The sequence below is a fragment of the Diceros bicornis genome, chromosome 14 (assembly GCF_020826845.1).
Source record: "Diceros bicornis minor isolate mBicDic1 chromosome 14, mDicBic1.mat.cur, whole genome shotgun sequence".
NCBI classification, from domain to species: domain Eukaryota; kingdom Metazoa; phylum Chordata; class Mammalia; order Perissodactyla; family Rhinocerotidae; genus Diceros; species Diceros bicornis.
In genome coordinates, this window is record NC_080753.1 from 22478163 (window position 1) to 22503714 (window position 25552).

A 25552-nucleotide genomic window follows, 5' to 3' on the forward strand; every position below is an offset into this window, starting at 1 on the left:
TTCTTTCCCATCACCTCTTCCCTCTCATCCTCCTGCCCTAGGCCCGCACCTTGCAGCTTTTTGAGCACAGCCACCTCCATCTTGAGGACCTGCTTGGGCTGCTGGGCTGACTCCACTTTGAGGGCCACGTTCTCCCTGGTCAGCAGGTCCATGGCCTCATAGATCTCACCAAAGCCCCCACCTCCGATCTTTTTCAGCTACAGAGATGGGTGGGAGGGAATAGGGGACGCAGGGATCAGGCTGTGTAGCTCCTCATCCCACTCATTGCCGGGTCATATCCTTCATTGATGGGGGCAGGGGCTATCCTTGAAGAGGAGGGCCCCATGTCTCCCTTCCTTGCCCCACCCACCAGTGCCTCCACCTCCTCTCCTAGTGCCAGACACAGACAGCTCAGCCCAGGCATGGACAACCATCCACACACACATGCACATACACACACACACACATAGCCAGATGTCAGAGCGGGCAGGGGGAGGACTATGAGACCTGTGACTCCACAGAGACACGGGATTCTGAAGAGATAATGGGCTGTCATGAATCTTTTCTTCTCTGGAAGGACAATAAATATCATGCTCCTCCCATCCCCCGCCTAGACTGAGCAACGTCCATCCAGAAGGAAAATTAATTTCCAGGACCTCCTCGCTTCAGGGTGGATCCCCCGGGAAGCCGGCCCTTCCAGCTTTCAGTATCCTGAAAGGTGTCACTAGAGGGAAAGAGTATTTAGGGGGCAGGATTTAGGGGACTGAGCAAAGGGTGTCCTCTGCCCATGCCCGCTGCTGACGCTTACATCACCCGCTAGGCCCCTGGTCAGATGCCCCAAACCAGGGTGAGCCTCCTCCCCGGGCAGTGGCACTGTGGGAGCCCGCTGGGCATGGAGGTCTGGAGGGGCTCTGTCCAGTCCCAGGGGGCAGTGCAGAGATGATCTGACCCTCTGGGCCCTCCTCCTCCAGCATCCGGGGCAGGCAGCGAGAAAGGCAGAGGGGAGAACTGTGATGGAGGAAGAATCAGCAAGGGGAGATGAGCAAAGCTGAGTTATGGGGAGGGATTCAAAATCATTTCAAGTCAGAGGCCCAGGGGTCTTCCAGAGTGAGGGTGCTGCTGGCAACGAAGCGGGGACCAGGGGAAGGTGCTGAGTCCTAAGCTGGGACTCGTTTGGTTTAAAAAAGATGCATAGCTCAATTGTCACCTCCTCAGGGAGCCCGCCCCTCAGGGGTGGCCTGCCCTCTCTCAGCATCTTCCAGAGCCTTCACTTGCATCCTGTTGGTTTGTAACTCGCCAGCCACGGCTGGGCTTGCTAATGATTGGATGGAGGCTGCTCTGATCAGCCAGCCTGTTAACTCCTGACTCTGAGCCTCCTGCATCTCCAAGCCCTCCCCTTAGTATTTATTCAGCCCTCAGATGCCCAATAAATGTTTAATGGTGGTTGAAACATGGGGATGGAGGGAGGAAGGGGGCAGGGCAGAGCTGAGGACTGGGAGTTCCCAGCAGGTTATGACTGAAACCATTCTAGAAAGAGAGAGAAGGATGAAGGGAAGATTTAGAAGAGAAGTGGAAGGCTGGCTGGGATCTTCAAGGTTCTTGTGCCCAGAAAGGAGACAGGGAAGGAGGAGGGAGGAAGCACAGTGAGAAACCAGAGTTTCCCTCTACTTGAGACAAAAGCTAAGCTCAGATGTCTAGAAGTTCAGAACCTGGAGGGAACAGACACAGACTCAAGGGAAGCAGTGGCATGTCTTCCTCTGGGGAACTTTCAACTCAGGGTTGATTCTAGCATCTTCTAGATTCCTTTATGGTTTGCTGTGTGGGAGCACGGAAGAGGGCAAGGGAGAGGGAACAACCACCACATCTTGGGTTCTGTGCTTCAGACTCACAGATGTCCTACCAGCTCATCCCCAAAGGCTCCTGACAACACAGGCGAGGAAGGTCACAGGGGTCACCATTTTGCACGGAAGGAAGACTAAGGCCCAGAGAGTTAAGAACCTTGCCCCAGGTCACACTGTGAGTAAGGAGCAAGGCCAGGTTTCATTTAAACCCAGGCCATCCAATGCAGAACCCACACTCTTATCCGCGATGTTCTAGAAGCTGGTGACCACACTGGGATTAAAAGTGGGAGGGCTGAACTTTAAGCCCAGGTCCGCCAGGCTCCAAAATCCTGACTGGAGATGGTAAGGAGGGCTCGGGGAAGCCAAGACATTTCTGACACCTACTCCTCAATCTCCCAGGGTGCCAGAGGGTATTTCTCTAACACATTCATTTCCAAACAGAGCCTATTTCTCCTTCCTAAGTCTCCTCCTTACCCCCTACCCATTACAGAACCTCTTTGGGGTGGGGAGCAGGCATCTGTACCCACCCACTCACCCAACACCCCTCCTCCCCAGGCCCTCCAGCTCAGGTGGACTTATCCATCAGGCACAGTGGTCAGGCCCAAAATGATACTTTTAGGGGGCCATGAAAATTAATTTCTTTTAAAATCAGAAGGGAAAAAATAAACTTTTCGGTCAAAAAGAAAATTTTAATATATAACATTAATTCATTCCTCTTTATACCAATGCAGTCATAAAATACAATTTTTAGTACTTTATTTTTGAGGAAGGGGTCCATGAGGGCAACAATGCTCAGGGTCCACGAAAGTCACAATGCAGCCCAGCCCATAGACCAATAACAGGAACATTCTCTCAACCTCCCCTTGCCAGACCCTATTCCTCCCCTCCTAAGTTTTTTCACAACCTTCTCCCCTGCTGAAGGACCTCCATATACTGGAGGAGAAATATGACACAACAGGACCAGATTTCACTTAGGAAAAAGGAAACCTGGTTTCTTGGCTCAGCTCTGGGTGACCTGGGGCGAGTTTCTTAAATTCTCTGAGCCTCCATTTTTCCTCCTCTGTAAAATGAGACAGGTGGACTAGAATTGGCCACAAAGACTCCTCAGTATTATGGTCCCGATTCTTGGATGGGGTAATCCTTGGGTAGCAGTATAGCTTTGTGACTGTTGACCTGGTAGTCAGACAGACCTGGGTCCACCTACCAGTCAGAATCAGAATAGCAGACAATAATCTTTGTGCCTCAGTTTCCACACCTGTGAAATGGCAATAATGACAGTATCTACTCCATAGGTTGTTGAGATAATGCATGTAAGGCATTTTGCACAGAGCCTGACAAGAGTAAGTGCTCAAAAAAAAAATTGCTCAGTTTTTATTACTATTATTATTGTTCGCCATTCTGATTCTGAGCAGCACCCCTCAAGAAGAATAAAATGCTATTATTTTTAATACTCCACCTAGTGCCACTGACCCTCATTCTCTCCCAGACACAGCCCATCTCTGGGCAGCTTCTTCTTGGTTCCTGAGCTCTGCCTCACATGTCTGTCCCATCCCTCCCAGGTTGCTGGTGGAGGGGAGGCCTCTGGCACCCCATCTTCTCTAGTTCTCCAGGGGCCGGGGAGGGAGTGAGGGTAAAGGGAGGTCAGCCTGGCAAAGAGAGCAGGCTTGCCCCCTTCTCCCAACCCCCTTTGCCATTTCTCTTCCCACACATCTCCCACCCCCTCCCTCAAAAAGCACAGGAAAGTTCTAACCCAAACTCAGTATGTGTGTGAACACCATCTTTTTCTTACGGCTTCATTGCAAATGTCCTTCTCTTGTGCCAGGGGACCCAGGGGGTCTTGAGGAACACTCCTCACTTTGCCAGACCCTCACTCCTTTGATTACTGCCCTGGGTCCTCCTCCCCCAATTTCTGTCCCCTTACCCTCCTTCTCAGGAAGTCCTCCTCTGGGGCCTTCCCTCTGCTCTCTGGCCCCTCCAGCTCCCACCCCTCCTCCCTACCCCCCCCCCCACACACACACAGTCCCAGAGACATCTCTTACAACGCCGCCACCTCTGCCCCTCTCCCTGGGCCACTAGGGGACCGGCGCGCTGGGTGGTCGTTGCCATGGAGACCCATCTGCACCCAGGCTCCACTCTCCTCTCAACCAGGCACCCCTGGTGAGCTGAGCCTTCCCCCCACACACACAGAGGCTCGGTGTAGACCTGACCTGTGCTGTTTTCCCTCCCTTCCTCCCGGCTTCCCACCGCGTTGCAGACCTACAAGTGCACACACACTATCACCCCACTATCCAGCCCACATCATCCGGCCCCCACAACGATAAAAGGACACCAGAGTGCTCTTAAGCAACAGAAAGAAAGGAGGGTGGGACAGGGATTGATTTACAGTAGGTCCCGCTCTGCAAACACTGCTTTTCCCTCAACCCTCACACGTCCCCCTCCCATCCAGACCCAAACCCCCAGGAGGCTCGGACTACAACTCCCAGCAGGCCGAGCAGCCTGAAGTCCTGGGCTGGAGGAGCAAGGCACGCTGGGAGATGGAGTCTCGGCATGTTGCACCTGCCGCAGGAACCAGAGAAGGGAGGAGGGTGGATGGAGAAGATGGAGTGCGGATGTGGTGGGAGCAGCCTGCAGAGCATCTTTCCCTAAACCCCAGCCTTTCTCTCCTCTGCGGCAGCAGAGGGACACACGCTCACTCACTGCCCTTCTCCAAGGTCCGGCAGAGAAAGAACCCCCTCCTCCACCCCCACCCTCCTCCCCCCTCTGAGCTCTGCAGCTCCTGCTCCGACATCCAACCAGGAGTTGTTCCAGGCTGGGCCCGACCAACGTGACCTAGCGGGGAAAGGGGTGAGAGAGGGCGGGGTTGGAAAGAGGGCACTGGGAGAAAGCGATTGTCCACAAATATAGGCAAAAATAATGACCTGCAAGCAGTATGCAAATAAGCTCAGGGGCACCTCCCTCTTAGGGTAGGGGCGCTGAGGGCGCCTGTTTTAACAAGGCTCCAGATCCTCTCCTTTCCTCCTCCACCCACCCCTCCCTCTGCCCCGCCAGCTCACTCACTCACCACCTTCCAGCGATCCTTGACCACGTAGTTGGCCGGCAGGATGTCGGCCTGCTCCCCTCCCCCACTCATGTTGGTTTCGTCCTTAAGAGCGGCTGCTAGGCACTGCATCCGCCAGCCGGAGGGAGGGGTGTCCGCAGGGCCTGCCCTGGGAGGGCCATCTACCTGGGGGAATGGGAAGGGGCTCTGAGTGGAGCGGGCTACGGACCTAGGACCACCTTGCAGATATGGAGGAGAGGAGCTCCATTCTCCTGGCAGGCAGCCTCCCCCGGCCCAGTGGGCAGATGCTCCAGGGGTTACTGGGGGAAGCAACGTGTAAACGCCCAGGTGGAGGTCAGAGAAGAAGACAGAAATACTAACCGCAAGAAGGGAGATGCAGACTACAAACTGGAGATGTGAAAACCGGCAACAGGACACACATGTTGATGACAAACGGAGAGGAAAATGATGTGTGAACAGACTGTGGGGAAAGCGTTTCCCAAAGAGACGTATGCTATAATGAAGGGGAGACTTGCTGACCAAGCGAGCGTACTAGACTCTGACCCATGCTTGGGTAGGGGAGACCTGGGCCAAGAAAGACCAGTCTGAATGACTCAATCTGTGGCTCCCCGCACCCGCACCTTCCCTGTGCCACAAAATGCCCATGGAGCTGTGCAGCTGAGGCTTATTGAAAGGGGAGACCTGCTGATCAAGGGGTGACCCATGGGAGACACACACCAGAGTGATGGAGACCTGCTAATCAACCATGGGAGATGTGATCATCAGAAAATGAGGAGACACCCAACAGCTCCTTGAGGATGGTGCTAAGTGAGGAGGATGTACCTGCTGAGAGGCCCACACCATTCTCAGGGCTGAGCCCAACCCACCGACATAGCCATGGGGTTGGGAATTGAGGGTATGAGTGATGGGGTGAACATAAGGCGATGGACTCAAGACATGGATGTTAGAGGGAAGGTGGCCCTGTGGCCACTCTGAGGGAGAGAGGCAGGCTGCATTGGGGGGAGTTGGGGACAGCAGGAAAGTGGCAGCAGCCTTACAGGAGACAGGAGGAGTGACAGGGAGCAGCAGGTCTGGGCGGGCATGGGATGAGAAAGCCTCTGACCACACCTTTCTGTGTCTGCTCAGGAACCAACAAGAAGGAACATAGCTCCTGTCACATTAGGACAGGTAGAAGTTGGATATCAGGGAGAGTCCCAACTGTGAGGGTTGGGAAAGCCAGCCGGTGTTACCCAGGGAGATGTATGTGCACGTGTGTGTGTCTGTGTGTGTATCTGTGAACATGTCCCTCTGTGTATGTATATGTCTTTGTGTATCTTTCTGTGTATGTCTGTGTCTGTGTGTGCTTGCGTCTGTGTGTGTGTTTTTGTGTCTGTGTATGATGTTCCTGTGTGTGGACAGGAGGCCAGAAGAGACGACTTTTTGAGATCTCTGTGAACCCAGTACAGGATTGGAACCAGGATCTTTTCTTCTCTTCTTTTCCCCTACACTTTTTATAAGCACACTGCTCTGCCCTCACAATGACCCTGGAGAGTCGCAGATGGAAGGAAGTTGCTCAGGCTGGGTATAGTGGGGGAGGTGGAGAGGAGGAAAGTGGATGGTATCTATGCATGGGGCGGAAACTCCATAGACCTCTCTTTCCTTGGGAGGGGATTATTCCCCAGGGATCCTGTGTCTAGCCACCCCGATATGGGGGCAGCGTGCGATGGTAAAGGTGTGGAAACAACCTTCAACAGGTCATGGTGTGCCATGAGGGACATGTGGAGAAGGGATCTTCATGGGGAGGGACAGTGTCACTCTTTTTCTGTCTTTCTTCAGATGACTCAGCTGACTTTCCTCCAATCCACACAACTTCAGAGGATCAGAACTGGGGTGGGGGGTGGGGGTGGGTATCAAACAGGCCTCTGCCTCCTCCTGCCAAAGTGGCACATGGGGCATCACTTCGGAGAGCAGTGAGGGCAATGGCAGGATGAAGGGAGACATGAAGGGAGAGGGAGGGATGGGGGGTTCTGGGATCAAGGTGGAGGAGACAGGTTGAGGACAAGACTGAAGAAGCAATTAAGTCCTAGAGAGGGAGCCTTAAGGAGTTGAACTGGGTGACCTCTGGTGGGCCTTTCAGCCCTGTGAGGGTAGATTCTATAGGTTGATGAGGAAAATTTGGGTCCCGCTCCCATTTTATAGATGGGCAAACCTAGAAGGAACAGGTGAGCTGGGAAAAGGGCGAGTGGAGGCAGGAGGATAATGTGCCTCTCCCTATCCACCATCCTTCCCACTCTCCGAGGACTACACTACAGGCTGAGGACCACTCTCAGCTCAGACCAGGCTTGGAAGACAGGAACACGAGGAACTTGACTGCCCCATTACTGCCCCCTCAGGACCCTTTGGCTGTGTGGAGGCTTGAGGGTGTAGTGAGAGAGGGCTTATGGAGGAGGTTTTTATGAAAATCTGTCAGAGAGGGTGCATATATGTGAGTGTGGGGCCCACGATGCGTGTGTGTGTGTGTGTGTGAAAGAGAGACACAGAGAGAGAGGCATATCTAAGTGGTTGGGAGCTCATCATGGTGTGTGAATGTAGGTGTTGATGTGTAACTATGCAAGGTGTGAGCCAGGTGTGTGTGGAAATCTGGGAGGCCAGGTAAGGAGAGGTGAAGGAGAGCAGTGAGGGGTAAGGGGAACAGGTGAAAAGAGGTGTGGAAGGGGGCAGAGGGGAATGGAAGGGACAAGGGGTGACAGGATCAGAGGAGGGGGTTGGGTAAGAGAGACAGGTGAGAGATCATGACGACAGGTGAGGAAGTGACAGGACCGCGAGAGGAGTTTCTGGGTACAGTTGAAGGGGTGAGGAAATAGGTGAGGAGGCTTGCGGGAGGAATGGAGGGACTGAGGACAAGGGAGAGAGGTTATGGAGCCAGCTGAGAATGACTTGTCAGGGGTGACAGTAGAGTAAAGCCATAGGGACAGGGGACAGAGGTGAGAAGTGAGGAGCAAAACCCCTGGAGGACAGGCTGGAGATGCTGGGTATGTGTGCTGCGGGGCAGGGAGCGGTTCCAGGCCTCGGGATGCGGCCCAGGCTGTGTAGGCCAGCGTCCCAGCTCGGGCGGAGACGGCACAGGGAGGGGGAGCTGGAGAAGGCTGCGCTGGGAGGTGAGCCAGGCCCCCCGGCCGATGAGCCCACAGAAGGAACCCCCTCCCCGACCCCTGCCTGGCCCGCCGGCCCGGCCCCGCCCCGCCTCACCTGCTCTGTGCCCGCTGCGGCTGCGGCTGCGGCGGCGGAGGCAGCGGCTCGGGGCGGCGCATCCCCCGGGGCCGGGGCGGGGCGGGGGCGGGGGCGGGGGCGGCTCAGTGCGGCGCTGGGCGGCCCGCTCCCTCCGGCGGCGGCGGCGGCGGCGGCGGCGGCCTCCCGACCGGGACCATCCCGGCCCGGCCCGGCCCCGATCCTCCTCGGGTGACGGCGGCGGCAGCGGCAGAGCGGGGAGCTGCCCACAATGCACTGCGCCTCCAGCATCAGCACCAGCCCTGACATCACCGCTCCACCGCCCCGGCTCTTACATCACCGCCCTTTCTCTGACATCACATTCTACTCTGCTCCTCTCTCCACTCCTGCAGCCCTAGGGCTCTCTCTCAGATGATCCTGCTCCAGCTCTTAGTTTCTCCTCACTGGTTTCTGCATTCCCTTGACCCCCATCCCTCAGCAGGGCCCCATCTCTCCTTACCTGTCCCCATAAACTTCACCTGTCTCCATCACCCTTATCATCTCCACTCCCAGCATGTCCCTATCGCTCCTGACCTGTCTCCATCAGCCTCAACGGATTCCGCCACTCCATCCTCCATATGTTCATATGACTTTCCTCTAAACTCATTTCCCCTCACCTGCACCCGTCCTCCCATGTGTCTGCACCCCCATTTCCTCTAACACCATCTCTCACCTATGACGCTCACCTCACTACATACATGCCTTACCTCCTGGCTCAACCTGGCCCTCTCTTTCTTTGGCCCTTTCTCCCATCTGTGGACAAACTCTGTCATTGTTTCTTACCACTTACCAAATAAGATGCCCACTCTACTGTGAGATTAAAAATTCTTCCCAACATGGGTAGTAATACCATATAGAGGCTCTTACTACCCTCTGACAGACTAGATTACTCAGCATTCCCTGAACATACTTTGCACTTTGTCTTTCTCATGTGCTTCCTTCTATCCTTCACGCCTTCAACAAATGCATACTGGGACGGCCCCGTGGCTTAGCAGTTAAGTGCGTGCCCCCCGCTGCTGGCGGCCTGGGTTCGTATCCCGGGCGCGCACAGCCGCACCGCTTCTCCGGCCATGCTGAGGCTGCGTCCCACATACAGCAACTAGAAGGATGTGCAACTATGACATACAACTATCTACTGGGGCTTTGGGGGAAAAATAAATAAATAAAATTATTTTAAAAAAATGCATACTGAGCACCTTCGATAACAACAATAATAATAGCAGCAACTATTTACTCCTGACACTGTTCTAACTTTACACATATTAACTCATTTCATCCTCATAACAACCCTGTGAGGTAGCAGTACTATGTTATACCCATTTTATAGAGGAGGAAACTAAGATACAGAGAGGTTGAGTAATTTGTCCTAGATTGCACAGCTAGCAAGTGGCAGAGCTGGGATTCAAACCCTGGCTCCAGAGTCCACGCTCCTAACTATTATGCTGGGGAGAGGGATCATTGAGTCTGTAAGAGCAGTAAAAGGAGGCTTCTCAGAGGAAGTGCATTCAACTGTAATTGGAAGTATTAGAAGGAGTTTTGCAACAGACAAGTGGGGCCAGTGCTGAGGGTGGGAGAGACTTCCAGGCTGAGAAGACAGCATGGGGTGAGCTGGGATGGGCATGTGCAAGATGATGAAGGGCATTATGTGCAATGCCAGGAAGATTAGATTTTCTCCGCTTAGTTTTTGAAAGTATAGTGGATAGTGTGGTGAGCCACCCAGATCCCCCTTTAGAATCTAGGAACTCATTCACCTGCTGCCTGGCTGCTGAAGCTGACTCCCTCTCTGGGAATTACCCTTGGCCAAGAGAGCTGCCTCACCCAAGATCATGCACTCTTCCGGGGGCATCCCATATCCAATCGATGATCAGCCTGTGCATACAAAGGCCTGGGCCCCTCACCCCAATTCAGGATAGCTCTGAAGGGACATCCCATTTTCAAAACTCCCTATAGGGTCAGCTGAGGCTTCTATTGTGACTGTATCAGAGTTCAACTTCCCCTCTGCCCAACTCTGCTTTCTTCACTCCTCTACACGTGTTGATCCCCAGAGCACATCCCAATAAACCTACTAACTTACTGCGTGATAACCTCTGTCTCAGAGTCAGAGGCCAGGAGAATCAGACCTTTAGACAGGAAATCACTGAAGAATTTTGAGCAGAGATAAGGCACAGTCTGATCTGTGTATTGGGTTAGTATTCTAGGTTGACAATTTTTTTTCCAGTACTTTAAAAACATTGCTCCACTGTCCCTATCTTACATTATTTCTGATGAGAAAGCTGCAATTATCCTTACCCTTGTTTCTCTGTGTGTAACATGCTTTACTCCTCTGGCTACTTTTAAGATTTTCTCTTTATTGCTGATTTTAAGCTTTTTGATTACAATGTACCTTGGTGTCATTTTATTCATGTTTCTTACTCTTGGAGTTTGCTGAGCTTCTTGTATCTGTGGATTTATACTTTTCATCAAGTTTGGAAAATTTTGGCCATTGTTTTCTAAAATATTTTTTATGCCCTCCCTTTTCCTTCAGGGACTCCAATTACCCTATATATTGTCGCACCACTCACTGATGCTTGCTTTGTTCATTTTTTTCCCAGTCTTTTTTTCTCACTGTGTTTCATTTTGATAGTTTCTACTGCTATGTATTCAAGTTCATTAATCTTATCTTCTGCAGCATCTAATCTGGTATTAATTCCATCCAATGTATTTTTCATTGTAGTTTACATCTCCAGAAGTTCAATCTGGGTCTTTTAAAAATCTTTCATGTTCAATTTTTCTTTTTATTTCTTTTTTTTTTTTTTGTGGGGAAAACCAGCCCTGAGCTAACATCCAATGCCAATCCTCCTTCTTTTTTTTTTTTGCTGAGGAAGACTGGCCCTGGGCTAACATCCATGCCCATCTTCCTCCACTTTATATGGGACACTGCCACAGCATGGCTTAACAAGCGGTGCATTGGTGCATGCCCGGAATCCGAACTGGCAAACCCCGGGCTGCCACAGCAGAGTGTGTGCACTTAACCACTTGCGCCACCGGGCCAGCCCCTCTTTTTATTTCTCAAACATATGGAATAGCTATAATAGCTTTTAATGTACTTGTCTACAAATGTTATTATCTGAATAATTTCTGAACCAGTTTCAATTGATTTTTCTTCTCACTATGGGTCATATTTTTCTGCTCCTTTCTGTACCATAATTTTTTTAAAATAATTTTATTTATTTACTTTTTTCCCCCAAAGCTCCAGTAGATAGTTGTATGTCATAGATGAACATCCTTCTAGTTGCTGTACGTGGGATGCAGCCTCAGCATGGCCGGAGAAGCGGTGCACCAGTGTGCGCCCGGGATCCGAACCCGGGCCGCCAGTAGTGGAGTGCGCGCACTTAACCACTAAGCCACAGGGCTGGCCCATGTACCACAATTTTTTATTGGATGCCAAATATTGTGAATTTTACCTTTCATCCTGGATATTTTTGTATTTCAGTAAATATTCTTGAGCTTTATTCCAGGATGCAATTAATTTACTTAGAAACAGCTTGATCCTTTCAAGTCTTACTTTTTAAACTTTATTAGGGGTAACCTGAGCAGCCTCTAGTCTAGGGATAATTTTTCCCCACCACTGAGGCAAAAGCCTTCAGCATACTTTACCCCACGCACCATGAATTATGATGTTGTCCACGTCGGTGAAGGGAACAGGCACTATTTCCACTGCTGTGTGAACTCCAGAGATTGTTCACTTTGCTCCTTTCAGATGGTTCTTTTCCCACCTTAGAGAATTTCCGCATGCACGTGTGCTGATCAGTCCTAAGCTGACTGACACGGAGAACTCTCTGAAGATTCCAGAGCTCTCTCTCCTATCCTGTGCTCTGTCCCACAAACTAGCTGCCTTGGCCTCCGTGGACTCTCCACTCTGCCCCCTCAACCCAAGGAGACAGCCGGGTTCAGCCTGGGTTCCTCCAGGCTACAGTCTGGAAACCCTGCAGGCAATGTGCTGGGGCAAATGCAAAGCTCACCTGGCTTGTTTTCAGTCCTTCGGGATTGCTCACCTATGCTGCCTGATGGCTGATGTTCAAACATCATCGTTTCATACGTTCTGCCCAGATTTTTGGTTGTTAAACATGGGAGGGTATACAGCAAAGGCAACCATCAACAAAATGAAAAAGCAATGGAATGGGAGAAAATATTTGCAAATCATATGTCTGATAAGGGGTTAACATATAAAATATATAAAGACCTCATACAACTCAATAGAAAAAAATTCAAACAGTCCACTTTAGAAATGGGCAGAGGATCTGAATAGACATTTTTCCAAAAAAGACACACAAATGGCCAATAGTACAAATGGTACAAATGTACAAATGGTACAAATGAAAATGTACCGTACTACACAAAGCCATCTATAAATTCAATGCAATCCCTGTCAAGATTCTAATGGCATTTTTTACAGAAGTAGAAAAAAAATCCTAAAATTTATATGGAACCACAAAAGATCCCAAATAGCCAAAGCAATCCTGAGACAGAACAAAGTGGGAGGCATCACACTTCCTGATTTCAAGCCATGTTATAAAGCTATAGTAATCAAAACAGTAGAGTATTGGCATGAGAACAGGCACATAGACCACTGGAACAGAATTGAGAGCCCAGAAATAAACCCATGCCTATATAGTCAACTAATATTTGACAAGGGAGCCAAGAATACTCAGTGGAGAAAAGACAATCTCCTCAATAAATGGTGCTGGTAAAATTGGATATTCACATGTAAAAGAATGGAACTGGATCCCTATCTTACACCACTTACAAAAATTAACTCAAAATCAATTAAAGACTAAAATGTAAGACCAGAAACCATGAGACTCCTAGAAGAACACATAGTAAAAAAGCTCCTTGTCGTGGGTCTTGGTAATGATTTTTTTTGGATATGACATCTAAAGCACAAGCAAAAACAACAATGAAAAATAAACAAGTGGGACCACATCAAACTAAAAAGTTTCTGCACAGCAAAAGAAACCATCAACAAAGTGAAAAGACAACCTACGGAATGGGAAAAAGAATTAACACAACTCAGTAACAAAACAAAAACAAATAATCCAATTAAAAATGGGCAAAGAACCCGAATAGACATTTTTCCAAAGAAGACATACGAATGGCCAACAGGAACATGAAAATGTGTTCAGCATCACTAGTCATTAGGAAAATGCAAATCAGAACCACAAAGAAATATCACCTCATGCCTGTTAGAATGACTATCATCAAAAAGACAAGAGATGGGGCTGGCCGGGTGGCACAAGCGGTTAAGTGCGCGCGCTCTGCTGCAGCAGCCTGGAGTTCGCCGGTTCGGATCCCGGGCGCGCACCGACGCACTGCTTGGTAAGCCATGCTGTGGCGGCGTCCCATATAAAGTGGAGGAAGATGAGGCACGGATGTTAGCCCAGGGCCAGTCTTCCTCGGCAAAAAAAGAGGAAGATTGGCAGATGTTATCACAGGGCTGATCTTCCTCACACACACACACACACACAAAAAGACAAGACATAACAAATGCAGGCATGAATGTGGAGAAAAGGGAACTCTTGTGCACCATTGATGGGATTGTAAATTGTTCCAGCCACTGTGGAAAACAGTATGGAGGTTCTTCAAAAAATTAAAAATAGAACTACCATAAGAACCAGCAATTCCACTTCTGCGAATATATTGACGGAAACAATAACACTATGTCAAAGAGATATCAGCATCCCCATATTCAGTATAGCATTATTTACAATAGCCAAGACATGAAAACAACCTAAGTGTCCATCAATGGGTGAACGGATAAAGAAGTTGTGGTATATACACACAATGGAATATTATTCAGCCATAAAAAAGAAGAAAATCCTGCCATTTTCGACAACATGGATAGATCTTGAGGGCTTTATGCTAAGTAAAATAAGTCAGAGAAAGACAAATACTGTATGATATCACTTATATGGGGAATCTTAAAAAAACAAAAAAAACAAAAACCATAGATACAGAGAACAGACTGGTGGTTGCCAGAGGTGGGGTGTGGGAGGTGGGCGAAGTGAGTGAAGGGGGTCAAAAGGTACAAACTTCTGTTTATAAGATAAATAAGTCCTGGGGATATAATGTACAGCATGTGACTATAGTGAATAATATTGCATTGAATATAGGAAAGTTGCTGAGAGAGTAGATCTTAAAAGTTCTTATCACAAGAAAAAAAAATTGGTGACTATGTATGGTGATGGATGTTAACTAAACTGATTGTGGTAATCATTTCACAATATATACATATATCAAATCATTATGTTGTACACCTAAAATTAATACAATGTTATATGTCAATTATGTCTCAAAAAATTTTTTTTAAATCCACATAAGAGAAAGCATGACAAACAAAAAAAAAAAGAGTGAGGAAAGAGCACGCTAAATATAAAGCACAAAAGAGGATAATAGGGAAAAATCCAAACATGTAAGTAATTACAATAAATATAAATGGATGAAATTCATTGATTAATAGAGCATCCACTTTTTAAAAATGCAAGTATGAGCTGATTACTAGAGACACATTTGGAATACAAAAATGTCAAAACTAAAGAAATAAAAATAGGGGCTGGCCCCATGGTGTAGTGGTTAAGTGTGCATGCTCCGCTGCTGGTGGCCTAGGTTTGGATCCCGGGTGGGCACCGATGCACCGCTTGTCAGGCCATGCTGTGGTGGCATCCCATATAAAGTGGAGGAAGATGGGTGCAGATGTTAGCCCAGGGCCAGTCTTCCTCAGCAAAAAGAGGAGGATTGGCATGGATGTTAGCTCAGAGCTGATCTTCCTCACAAAAAAAAAGAAAGAAAGAAAGAAAGAAAAATATATATGTCCAAAAGAATTTATTAGCAAAAAAAGTAAGTCACATCATCAGGACAAAAAGTATGCCACTGAGAACATATAACAATTCTAAACTTGTGCTCACCTAATAACAGTCTCAGAATACAAAGTAAAAATAGGTAAAATTACAAGGAAAAAATTTAAAATCCACTGTCAAAGGGAGATTTTAACAAAATTACCTCACTAATTGATAAATCAAATGGGAAAAATAATACAGATATAGAAGATTTGAAAAATAAAAATATAACCAACAAGTTTGGTCTAATGTATACGTGCATATAGACTATCTACTATATAATATAAATAATATATTATCTATTATATATATCTACTTTAGACATATCTATTATATACATAGATATCTATTATATATGTATGTATCTTGTCTATTATATACATAATAGGTAATATATGTATATAATAGATAAATATTATAATAGATAAATATTACATAATGTTTATAATAGATATAATACACAATATACATATATAGATCTGAAATAGATATAAGATTTTAAGATTTGATAAACCTGGGTAGTCAATACAAGGATATTTGATATACTATTCTCCATACTTTTGTCATAGTTGATATATTTTGTAACAAATTTTAAAATTAATAATTACTCACAAGAAAATTTGAAATTGAGCACTAGGGCTGAATTCTTTGTTTTGGCCTCTACAGCTGCCTGACACAGAAGAGAGGACTAGGAGTCCAGGTGTTCCCCCTTTTCACAAAATTCCCATCATAAATGATGCCACTAGCAAGCAAACTTCCTAGCAACTGGGGTGGGGAGGAAATCAGACTAAGAATGTACCCGGGTAAGGTGGACAGAGTGTACATGAGGGCAAAGATTCTCAACTCTGTTTCCTCTAAACATATCTGAGAAAGGAAAGTCACATTTGGAAAACAAACAAACAAAAAACACAGGAGGGTAAATCTGGTCCCCCTACTCCTTCTCGACCGGAAGCAGATGTTTGCTCTGGGTTTTAAAATGGCAGGAGTGTGAGGACAAACTGGAAGGGATCCTCCACATGCTTGATTTCTGCTTCCTTTGAATCGTTCAACTCTTTGCATGTCACTGCATGGCTTTAATCTGACTTCAATTCTTGAGCTAAGGCTGGCCTTTCCCAAAGCCAACCAGGGCTAAAGTCTCAGACTCTTTACTCCTTTTTGTAGCTCCTTTAGTGCCCAATGAGTGTCTCACACAAAAATGCTTAAAAAAAATGTATCCCCAAAGCTGTAGATTAAAAGAGACTTAACAGGCATATAAAAACCAAGTAAGGTCAAACCACACGACTAGGGATACACATTTGGGTGATAAAACTGTAAAGAAACATAAGGGAATTTATTTATGTCCTTTTTCGTCCTTACGATCACACCAAGAGCAGTGGTTACTTTTGGAGGGAGTAAGGAGGCTGTGATCGGGATGGGGTACATGGAAACTTCTGGGTGGCTGAAGATATATTTCTTGACATGAATGGTGGTTACAAGAGGATTTGTCTTACAATAATTCATTTGCTTTAAGGTGGTGCTTTTAAGTTGTCTGCAGGTGGGTTTTATTTTATAACAAAAACATTTGCATTAGTATGTCCCCGTTGAATGAATGAATAAATGAATCGATCTGGGCATCAATGGTTGCTAATATCCAAAAAGAGAGACATCCAGACATTATGTTCCCCATGATGGGAGTACACACCACCACCTGTGAAGTAGTCTTGCCCAAAATTAAATCTGAATATGATCAAGCCTCTAGATCCAATTCCAATTTACAGGACAGAGGAACACTTTAAATGACACTATAGGGACATTAGCAAACTCCAGATTGTAGGAAACTCTGCAGTGGGGGGTGGAGTAAACACAGGGGGAGCGTGTTGATTAAAACAGACTTAAAAGACACATCGACCAATCAGAACATGTGGACTTTATGTGGCTCCTGCTTTTAAACAAATAAACTGTAAACCAACATTCATAACATTTCTAAGACAATTGGCGATTTGAACACTGATGGAATATTTGATGATGTTAAAAAAATCTTGTTAAATTTTTTAGCTGTGATAATGGTATTTTGGTTACATTTTTTAAAAAAAGAGTATCTTTTAGAGACACATATTAAAATATTTACAAATGAAATAATGTGAGTTTGAATTTGCATCAAAATAGTACAGAAAGGAAATTGGATATGGGTATAGATGAAACAAGATTGGCCATAAATGGATAATTGTTGAATCTCATTGTATTTTTTACTATTTTCTGTACTTTATTTTTGCTTTTTAAAAAACAGCTTTATATAGATGTTAGCTCAGAGCCAGTCTTCCTCAGCAAAAAGAGGATTAGCATGGATGTTAGCTCAGGGCTGATCTTCCTCACAAATAAATAAATAAATAAAACTGTTAAAAAAAATAGAAATAAATAAATAAAATAAAAATAAAAAACAGCTTTATGAGGTATAATTTACACACCAATAAAATTCACCAGTTGTAAGTGTACAATTTACTAATATTTATAGAATTGTGCAATCATCACTACAACCCAGTTTTAGACCATTTCCATCACCCCAAAAGTTTCCTTGTGCCCTCTGTAGTCAATTCCCACTCCCACCCCAGCCCTGCACTCGTCTGCTTTCTGTCTCTCTAAATATGCCGCTTCTGGACATTTTATTTAAATGGAATCATACGGTGTGTAGCCTTTTGCTATTCTCTCTACTAGTACACAAGTTTGATATTTTCCATAATGAAAACAATTCTGTTGAATTGAACAATGACTTACATTTCTATAGCACTCTGTGGTTTGTAAAGTGCTTTCACATACTTTACCTGAATTGCACCACATTCAAACAAAGGGCGTAAGTAAGGCAGGATAACGTTTCTTACTAATCCTATAGATGAGGAAACTGAGGCTCAGAGGGTTTAAGGGCCTGACCAAGGTCACAGAGCTAGCAAGTAACCGAATTAGGACTTAATCCTGGCCTCCTGTCACCTGGTGAGATATTTTCCCCCATCACGCTGCCTAGTTATACTGCCCACCGTCCTCGTTTCCCTATCCCATCACTTAATGCCCCGTTCCTCCAACTCAGGCCTCTCTGCACGGAGCCAGAGGATCTGAGCTGGAAGCCACGGCTGGCTCTGCATCCTCACCCAACTAATGGTGGATACAGAACCAGTCTCAGGGCCTTGTCTCCCCTCTGGAGAAACAGACAAAATACTTCTATGCCCTTCTACTCTTTCTTCTTCAGCCTGAGGTGCAGAGGGGATGCCAGCCGCATCAGAGGTGTCGACCCTAGGGAGACGGAAGCTGGTTTATCTTCTTTAAGACACAGAGGCAGAAACAAGATGCTCTGTGTGTATATATGCATGTGTGTTCCCCATCTGTGGGGAGAACCGGGGGGAAGGTGGGAGCGAGGATAAGGAGGGTGAAGGATCAAGTCATCTGGCACATGAGGCTTCCTTCCTGAAGGTGCATGTGTGAGTGTGTGTGTGAGCAGGTGCCTGGGGGCTCTAGTGCACAACTCTGTATACACATTTGCCCCATGGTCTGTGTCTCTGTGGCTGGCCCATCAGAGGACAGTTATATCCTGAAATCTTTTTGCCTTCTCTTTGTGTCTTTTGCATTTTTAAAAATTATTATTGTGTCTGCTCTGTAACTCCATTCTTTGGTATTTTATAGTTATCATTCAGGAAGAATTCAGAAGAAACTACCGATGGTGCTTTCCTCTGGGGAATGGGATTGCAGTCTCAGGACTCACTTCCCACTGTGTACTCTCTTGCTCCATTTGAATTTTTTGTCCTATATTTGTGTTACTTTTATAATAAAATGAAGGGAAATATTTCATAATAAAATGAATAGAAAATCATTGTTATTACCAGTGAGCAATGGTGTCTCCCTGAGGATCCTGCTTCTGTCAGCCTACTATAGGGCTGAGCAGATTAATCACAAAGTGCTGTCAAATGTAACTTCTCATTTAATCCACTCATTCATTCAACAAATATTTGATAAATGTTTCCTATGTGCCAGGCAGGCACAGTTCTAGCAGCCAGGGATACAGCGTGAACAAAAGAGATACAAATTCCTGCCCTCCTGGGGACTTACATTCTACTGGGTGCAGGAAGACATACAACAAAATTAATAAATTACATGGTACATGAGAAGGAGGAAAGGCAAGGCAGGGAGGGCTGATGGGAGTACTGGGGATGGGAGACTGCCATACTGAAGAGGGTGGTCAGGGAAGGTGACCTGTGAGCAGACTTGGAGGAGGTGAGGGAGTCATCCAGGGAGCTACCTGGGGGAAGGGGGTTCCAGGAAAAGCAAATGCAAAGGCTGTGAGGCAAGGGCATGGCCAGCAGCTTGAGGAACAGCCAGGAAAACCAGCATGGCTGCAGAAAAGTGAGTGAGAGTAACAGGAGCTGGGGTTGGAGAGGTTAGAGAGCCACCAGATCATGCGGGGCCTGGTGGGCCACTGTGGAGTTTTGGGGTTTTACCTCAAGTGAGATGCGAGCCACTGGAGAGCTTGAGCAGACGAGGGTCATGACCTAACTATTGTGTTCACAGGGTCAGCCTGGCTGCTGCACGGAGACCAGCCTGTAGCAGGGAAGTGGGGATGGCTGTGAGGAGACTGTTGGGAGAGGTGGTGGAGGCTTGGACGATGGTGGTGAGTGGAGGTGGTGGGTGGGCGTCCGATTCTGGAAACAGAAGGGAGAACCGACGGGAGTTGTGAATGGATTGGATGTAGGGTTTGAGAGAAAGGGAAGAGTCGAGAATGACTCCAAGGTTTTGGGCCTGAGCAGCTGGGAGGATGAGATCGGGAAGACTGCGGGGCGGAAGGGAGCAGAAGTGGGTGAGGTGGGGAGGACCACGCCTGGCCAAGGTCCGCCTGGCCAAGTTAAAGTTAAGAAGTCCGGGAGGCGGTGGGGTGCCGCTCGAGGGTGTCGTCAGCGTGTAGATGGTAATACCATCCTCCCCACTCGCCCCCATTTCACAGGTGTGGACCCTCGGGAACCGGGGCCTCTCGCCTGGGGCGGGCCGGGTCACGTGGACGCGGGCTGACGCCCCCTGGCGGGGGAAAGTGGGCGGCGGCGGCGGGGATGGCGGCCATGGTGGCTGGCGCGCGGGAGCGCGGGGAGCCGGGCCGCCGGGCCGTGTACTTCTGCGGGAGCATCCGCGGCGGACGCGAGGACCGGGTGCTGTACGAGCGGATCGTGTCGCGGCTGCGGCGCTTCGGGGCCGTGCTCACCGAGCATGTGGCGGCCCCCGAGCTGGGTGCGCGCGGTGAGGCCGCCGGGGCGCGGGGCGCGGGCGGCAGGGCGGACGGGGGAGGGGTCGGGCCCCGGTCCCGCCCCCGAAACTGCACCCGCCCAGGCGGCGGCCGCCCGCCACTCCGCCGCGCGTCCCCACGGCGCGGAGCCCGCCTCCCTGCCCAAGATAAGGAGTCAGGGCTCAGACCTCGTGTGTCCGAATACACCAGCGGGTGTGAGCCCAGTCTCCGCATTCAGTTATCATCTTGACCTGTGGTTCCTTCTTTCTTCAGAAAGAAGGACTTCAGAACTTTCTTCAGCTCTTTCCAGGGGCGTTTGTAGGGACGAGCGGAATGGGAGTGGACGGGACTGCTTCAGTTCCCACCTCACCCGCTGCATCTTCTCCCCCACCTATGACAAAGCTTATCCTCCTGCTTCCCCCTTTGCCGTCTGGGTATCCACCCCAGTTCTCTGACCACCGTCTGTCTCGCGCCCTTTGATCGGGCAGTTACTGTTGTGTTCTGCTCTTCCCGGCTGCTGAGTCTTTCTAATGCATGGCTTTGATCTGTTAGTCTGGAATCTCGCTGACTCTTGTTATTTTGAAAATTGTGCCCAGAACTCTTGTACTGCTGCTCAGAAAACCTTAAGTGGTTCCCCGTTGCCCAGGATTTGTGGGACCTAATGTAATTCTGGGAGACTCCTTTTAAAAGATGAAATCACAAAACAAAATGGCTAGGGCGCTGGAAAGGGTCTGTGCAAGTGAGCGACCCTGAAGCTTAAGGTTCGTTGGTTTCAGGGCATCTCCACCCCTGCCTCAGGTTCTCGAACTTTAGTGTGCCCAAATATGATCTGAGGGAGCTTGTTTAAAATGCCGATTCTCATAGAGTGGTCTGGGATGAAGACTTAGAATGTATTTTTAACAAGTTCTCCAGTGATTCTGCTGAGGCTGGTGACTGTAAGCCTCAGGTCCTAGTGGGTAATGTTTAACCCAGCTGGATGGCTGAGCTCCTGACCCTTGGACCCCAGTACCCCTCTCCTACCTTCGCTCCCACCGCCTCCTGCTGGTCATGCTTTGCATTCAGGCAGTGGTTCTCGAAGTTTGGTGAGTCTCAGAATCACCTGGAGAGCTCCTGAAGTGGCCCGGACTCTTGTCAAGTTCTCAAGCGGTTCTGGTCCCACCAAAGCCTGGCACCAAAGCCTGAAGCCACTCCATTAGGCTTTAGTTGTTCTCCATCCTTTCCTTGCATGGGCCAGTCTCTTGCCGCTGCCTGCCCCTTTGGCCACCTGGGGTGCCATCCTCCTCCTCTCCACTTCTAATGACTCTGACCCAGTGAGTTAGTCTGTCCCGTAATCTCATCTGCATCACTCATCTGGCCCTAATCACACATCCCACCTTGCAAAGGAGTGAATTTTTCGTGCAGCTGTTCCATTTCCTCACTCCTTTTCATGGAATCTTGGTGTTGGGCAGGCCCTCGGAGGTCATCTAATACACCTCCCTCCCTGAGCAGGGTGGATATGGGGGTGGCAAGGACAGAGGAGAGGGACTGAAGACTGAACCCGGGGGCGGGGGCTTGGCCTTGACCAGCTTTCCCTCCACCACAGGGGAAGAGGTTGCTGGGGATGACAGGCTCATCCATGAGCAGGACCTGGCCTGGCTGCAGCAGGCAGACGGTGAGTGGCTCTCCCTCCCACCCGCAAACTCCTCTGGGGTGTTAGATCCCCTGGACATGCCTGGCCTCCCACCTAGAAGGGACTCCCTAGAGAACCCAGATACTGAGCCTCATCTCACCTTTCTTCCCAGTGGTCGTGGCCGAAGTGACCCAGCCATCCCTGGGTGTAGGCTATGAGCTGGGCCGGGCCGTGGCCCTCAATAAGCCAATCCTGTGCCTGTTCCGCCCGCAGTCTGGCCGAGGTGAGCGCTCCCAGCCCTGGATGGCCACTCCCTCCCTCCCTCCCCAGCTTTCTGAGGACCCAGCCTGGCTTAGCTCCTTGCTTAGGGGGCTCTGAGTACAGTGCCTACCCCCAAAAAGGGACGAGGAAGGGAGCGGAGAGGGGGGAGCATGGAAGGGAAGCACCTTCACCCTCCTCCACCCTTCCCAGTGCTTTCAGCCATGATCCGAGGAGCAGCAGATGGCGCGCGGTTCCAGGTGTGGGACTACGAAGAGGGCGAGGTGGAGGCCATGCTGGATCGATACTTTGAGGCTGATCCTCCTGAGCATGTGGCTGCCTCCTCTGACCCAACTGCTTGACTTAACCCCACTTTATTAAATTCTTTGAATCCTAGACTCTGCTCTAGTACTATTCCTGCCCCTTAGCCCCAGTACCAAATTAAAAGGTATGTTTAAAATTCTAACATGTCTGTATATGTGGTGGGGCGGGGCAGGTCCTCAGTAATATCCTCTTTGCACCCCACTCCACTTTAAAATGTAGAGAGACTCTTTAAAAGTCTATAGGCCCCCAAGAGGAGGATACTTCCTAATGCCCTCAAGCCCCTGCCAGGAACATTTAAGAGTTTGGGGAGAGCCGGTCCTCTCTGTCTCCTCTGATGCTGGGCTGCGTCTGGGTCAAGTGGACACGCCTGCACCTGGCTCTGTACCATGTGGACCTTCATTTCCCTTTATCAGCTTAGGTCAGATGGGTCTGCTTTGGGCTTTCTCTGAGGACAGAAGAGTCTAGAGGTCTGAAGAAAACAGTAAAGAATGAGGAGGGTTGGGTGTGTGGGAGGGCCAGGAGTTGAAGCTGGCCTTTGGGGAAGCTGCCCAGCCTGCTTCCAGAGAAGTATGTGAAAAAAGACATTTATTCAGTAAACAGAAGAAGGTGCTGCAGATGCTGGGAATTGCCTCCCCCCACAACAGTGGGAAGCGGTGAACTCCCTGCCCCCAAGGCCCTGTGACTCTGGGGTGGCCCCAGGTGTTCCCTGCATCCTGCCCCCTCAGTCGTAGGCCTCATCATCGTCCTCTTCATCACCAAAGAAGAAAGTCTCCCGGTCCAGGTTCTCAGACTCCTCATCGTAGGAGAAGCTGTCATTGTCCAGCTCCTCATCAAACTCGTCCTGCTGCCACTCAGGTACATCATCCTCATCGTCCTCCTCCTCTTCTTCCTCCTCCACCTCCAGCCCCGAGGAGCCCTGGGGCCTAGGGAGAAAGGGCGGCACACTCAGCCCCACAGGAAGCCAGGCATCTCCCACTCCCCCTCCGTGCCTCTGCCCACCCTACTCACTGATGGCCGGGCAAATTGGATCCTTTCGCCTCCCAGGCCTCTAACATTGGACTCTGGAGACCAATCCGGAAATCCTGGCCAGGAGACGGAGGATGCAGGGAGTAGAAGAGCAGAGGTCACTGGGCCTCTGTGCCCAGCATTCCTTCACCCACGTTCTCTGAGGGCCTACTAGGTGCCAGGCCCCTGGCAGGAATGCTCCCTCCTCCTCTCCCTCCCTCACCACAGCACCTCACAAGCCCCCGCCTGTGTGTAATCTAACTCCTAGGTGTCTTCAGGGACACAGGACACGACCGTGAGGCACACTACCCTGTGCTTCAGGAGCCTATAGTGTATGCTCATGTCTTTTCTGTCCAAGTTACTTACTAGTCTGTAAGCTCCCTGAGGGCAAGCTTCATAGTGTATTACAGCTGGAAAGAACCTCAGAGATCCCTTACTCCAGTGGATCCCAATCCCCTGGCCCCCACTCCTGGGATTCTGAATCTATATCTGGGAAATATGTCTGAAAAAGTTACCCAAGTGATTCTGATGAGCAAGCATCTGGCCAAATCTTGGCTAACTCCTTTATTTTATAGGAAATGCCAGGCGGTTAAGAGGCAGGGTCCAACAGCATCCAGCAGGCTGGCCTAGGAGCTGGGACGCACACCCAGGTCTCCAAACATCTGTTCACCCTTGCTGCCTTTCCTTCTGGACTTCCCCCGGGCAGGGGCTGTGCTGGGCACAGGAGGTCCAGGGCTGGGGGAGCATACCTGGGTGGAATGCTGCAGGATAGCGAGCAGCCTTTCCTGGATCCGCCGGAGCAGCTCCAGGCCCGTGTTGAGGCAGTCCGCCCGCAGGAGGCGCAGGGAGGAGGCCAGGTCTTGGCACCGCAGCAGGGTCTCCTCTGCAGAGGGGGCAGGGCACAGGGGCTCCCTCCCTTCTTTCATTCCTTCCATTCCTGCCTTCAGCCAACACCTACTGAACCTCTACCGAGTTCTACCAACACCTCCCAGACACAGCTCTATACAGGCATTCTCTTGGGGCTCACATTCTAGGGTGGGGGACAGATCGCAATGAAATACAAGGTCAGGGGAAGATCTGTGCCCTTAGGCACCTACAGCACGCACTGTGTACCTTCACACCGGAACTGTAAAAGGCCGATGGTGATAAGGCTATGAAGAAGTAGGAAGAGTAAGAGGACGGAGTGAGGGTGGGGAGCGGGGGTCGGGGGGGCGCTGTTTCATCCACCTGTTTGTCTGTTGGGATGGGATGCTCAGAGGGGAGAACTGGGCAGGAGAAAGGACTGACCAGGCAGGGGGGCCGGGCCTCACCAAGGAGGATCTGCAGGGCATTGGTGTGCAGCTCCAGGTTCTCGGTCTGCTGCTCCACCACGTCCATGTGCTCCGTGTCCTGGTTGTAGAAGCTGTACACGCAGGCATAGGCCAGCACCTAGGGGACCCCGGGTCAGCCCTGTCCCTGCTGAGGCGTGGCTTCTCCCCTCCACCGGCTCCCTCCTCATTCTCTCCATCTAGGAAGGTTAGAGGAAAGCAGCCCAGCCCACCAGACCCCCTTGGCACATCCCTCTCCTCCCCCTTCCCCACCGGCCACAACCTTTACAACCTTTCGAGCCTGCTCCAGTCCCCGGCAGGCGTCGCTGAGGAAGGTGAAGGATTTGGGTGGGGGCACCTCGTGGATGGCAGATACACGGTTCCGCAAGTTCACAGCAAACACCTGTGCAGAGGAAGGCGGATCAGCGCTGGTGCTTGCAGCCCTGCCCCACCCGGTCAGAACAGCACCCATCCTATTCAGGCCTTGGGCCCCTCCCAGCCATCCACCCCAGCCCTCTGACCTCATGGAGCTGCTCACCCGGGCCTGGTGATGGAAAGTACACCTCTCGTTATAGTCCTGAAACCGCTTCTCCTGGCGGGCTGCTTTGCTTACCTGGTAAGGACACAGTGCAGGGCTGTCGGTCGTTTGTTGGGCAGGACAGGGTTAGTAATCAGGCTAGCTACCGTTCTGGGAGGCCTTTTGATGCTTCACCCAGATTTCTTCATTTAATCCTCATAACTGTCTGAGGTGGGTCATATTCTTATCCCCTTTTTCGGATGAGGATGCTGCGGCTTGGACAAGTAAACCCACAGCCACACA

The 25552-nt window shown here is 49.6% G+C and overlaps 3 protein-coding genes across 9 annotated transcripts in view; 1 reads left to right on the forward strand and 2 right to left on the reverse strand.

The window, feature by feature from the left end:
* Positions 1–5008, reverse strand: part of TTBK1 (tau tubulin kinase 1) — a 36341-nt gene extending 31333 nt beyond the window's left edge. Inside the window, exons 1-2 of the mRNA XM_058554319.1 lie at positions 4882–5008; positions 50–197 (exon numbers count right to left, since the gene is read on the reverse strand). Of these exons, the coding sequence (XP_058410302.1) occupies positions 50–197; positions 4882–4989 (256 nt within the window). The 5' untranslated portion in view covers positions 4990–5008. The remainder of the gene's footprint in view (positions 1–49; positions 198–4881) is intronic.
* A 15043-nt stretch (positions 5009–20051) lies between these two features.
* Positions 20052–22562, forward strand: DNPH1 (2'-deoxynucleoside 5'-phosphate N-hydrolase 1). The gene is made up of 4 exons (XM_058554328.1): positions 20052–20243; positions 21812–21880; positions 22011–22121; positions 22310–22562. The coding sequence occupies exons 1-4, from the start codon at positions 20060–20062 to the stop codon at positions 22456–22458; spliced, it is 513 nt and encodes a 170-aa protein (XP_058410311.1). The 5' UTR covers positions 20052–20059; the 3' UTR covers positions 22459–22562.
* Positions 22563–22988: 426 nt separating this feature from the next.
* Positions 22989–25552, reverse strand: part of CUL9 (cullin 9) — a 36752-nt gene continuing 34188 nt past the window's right edge. For 5 of the 7 annotated variants that reach the window (XM_058554326.1, XM_058554325.1, XM_058554323.1 and 2 more), the window contains exons 36-41: positions 25271–25345; positions 25025–25135; positions 24736–24853; positions 24175–24308; positions 23429–23502; positions 22989–23343 (exon numbers count right to left, since the gene is read on the reverse strand). In XM_058554326.1, the coding sequence (XP_058410309.1) occupies positions 23142–23343; positions 23429–23502; positions 24175–24308; positions 24736–24853; positions 25025–25135; positions 25271–25345 (714 nt within the window). In that variant the 3' untranslated portion in view covers positions 22989–23141. Of the gene's footprint in view, positions 23344–23428; positions 23503–24174; positions 24309–24735; positions 24854–25024; positions 25136–25270; positions 25346–25552 lie in introns of those variants that run through there. The other 2 variants (XM_058554322.1, XM_058554327.1) reach the window with 2 other exon arrangements.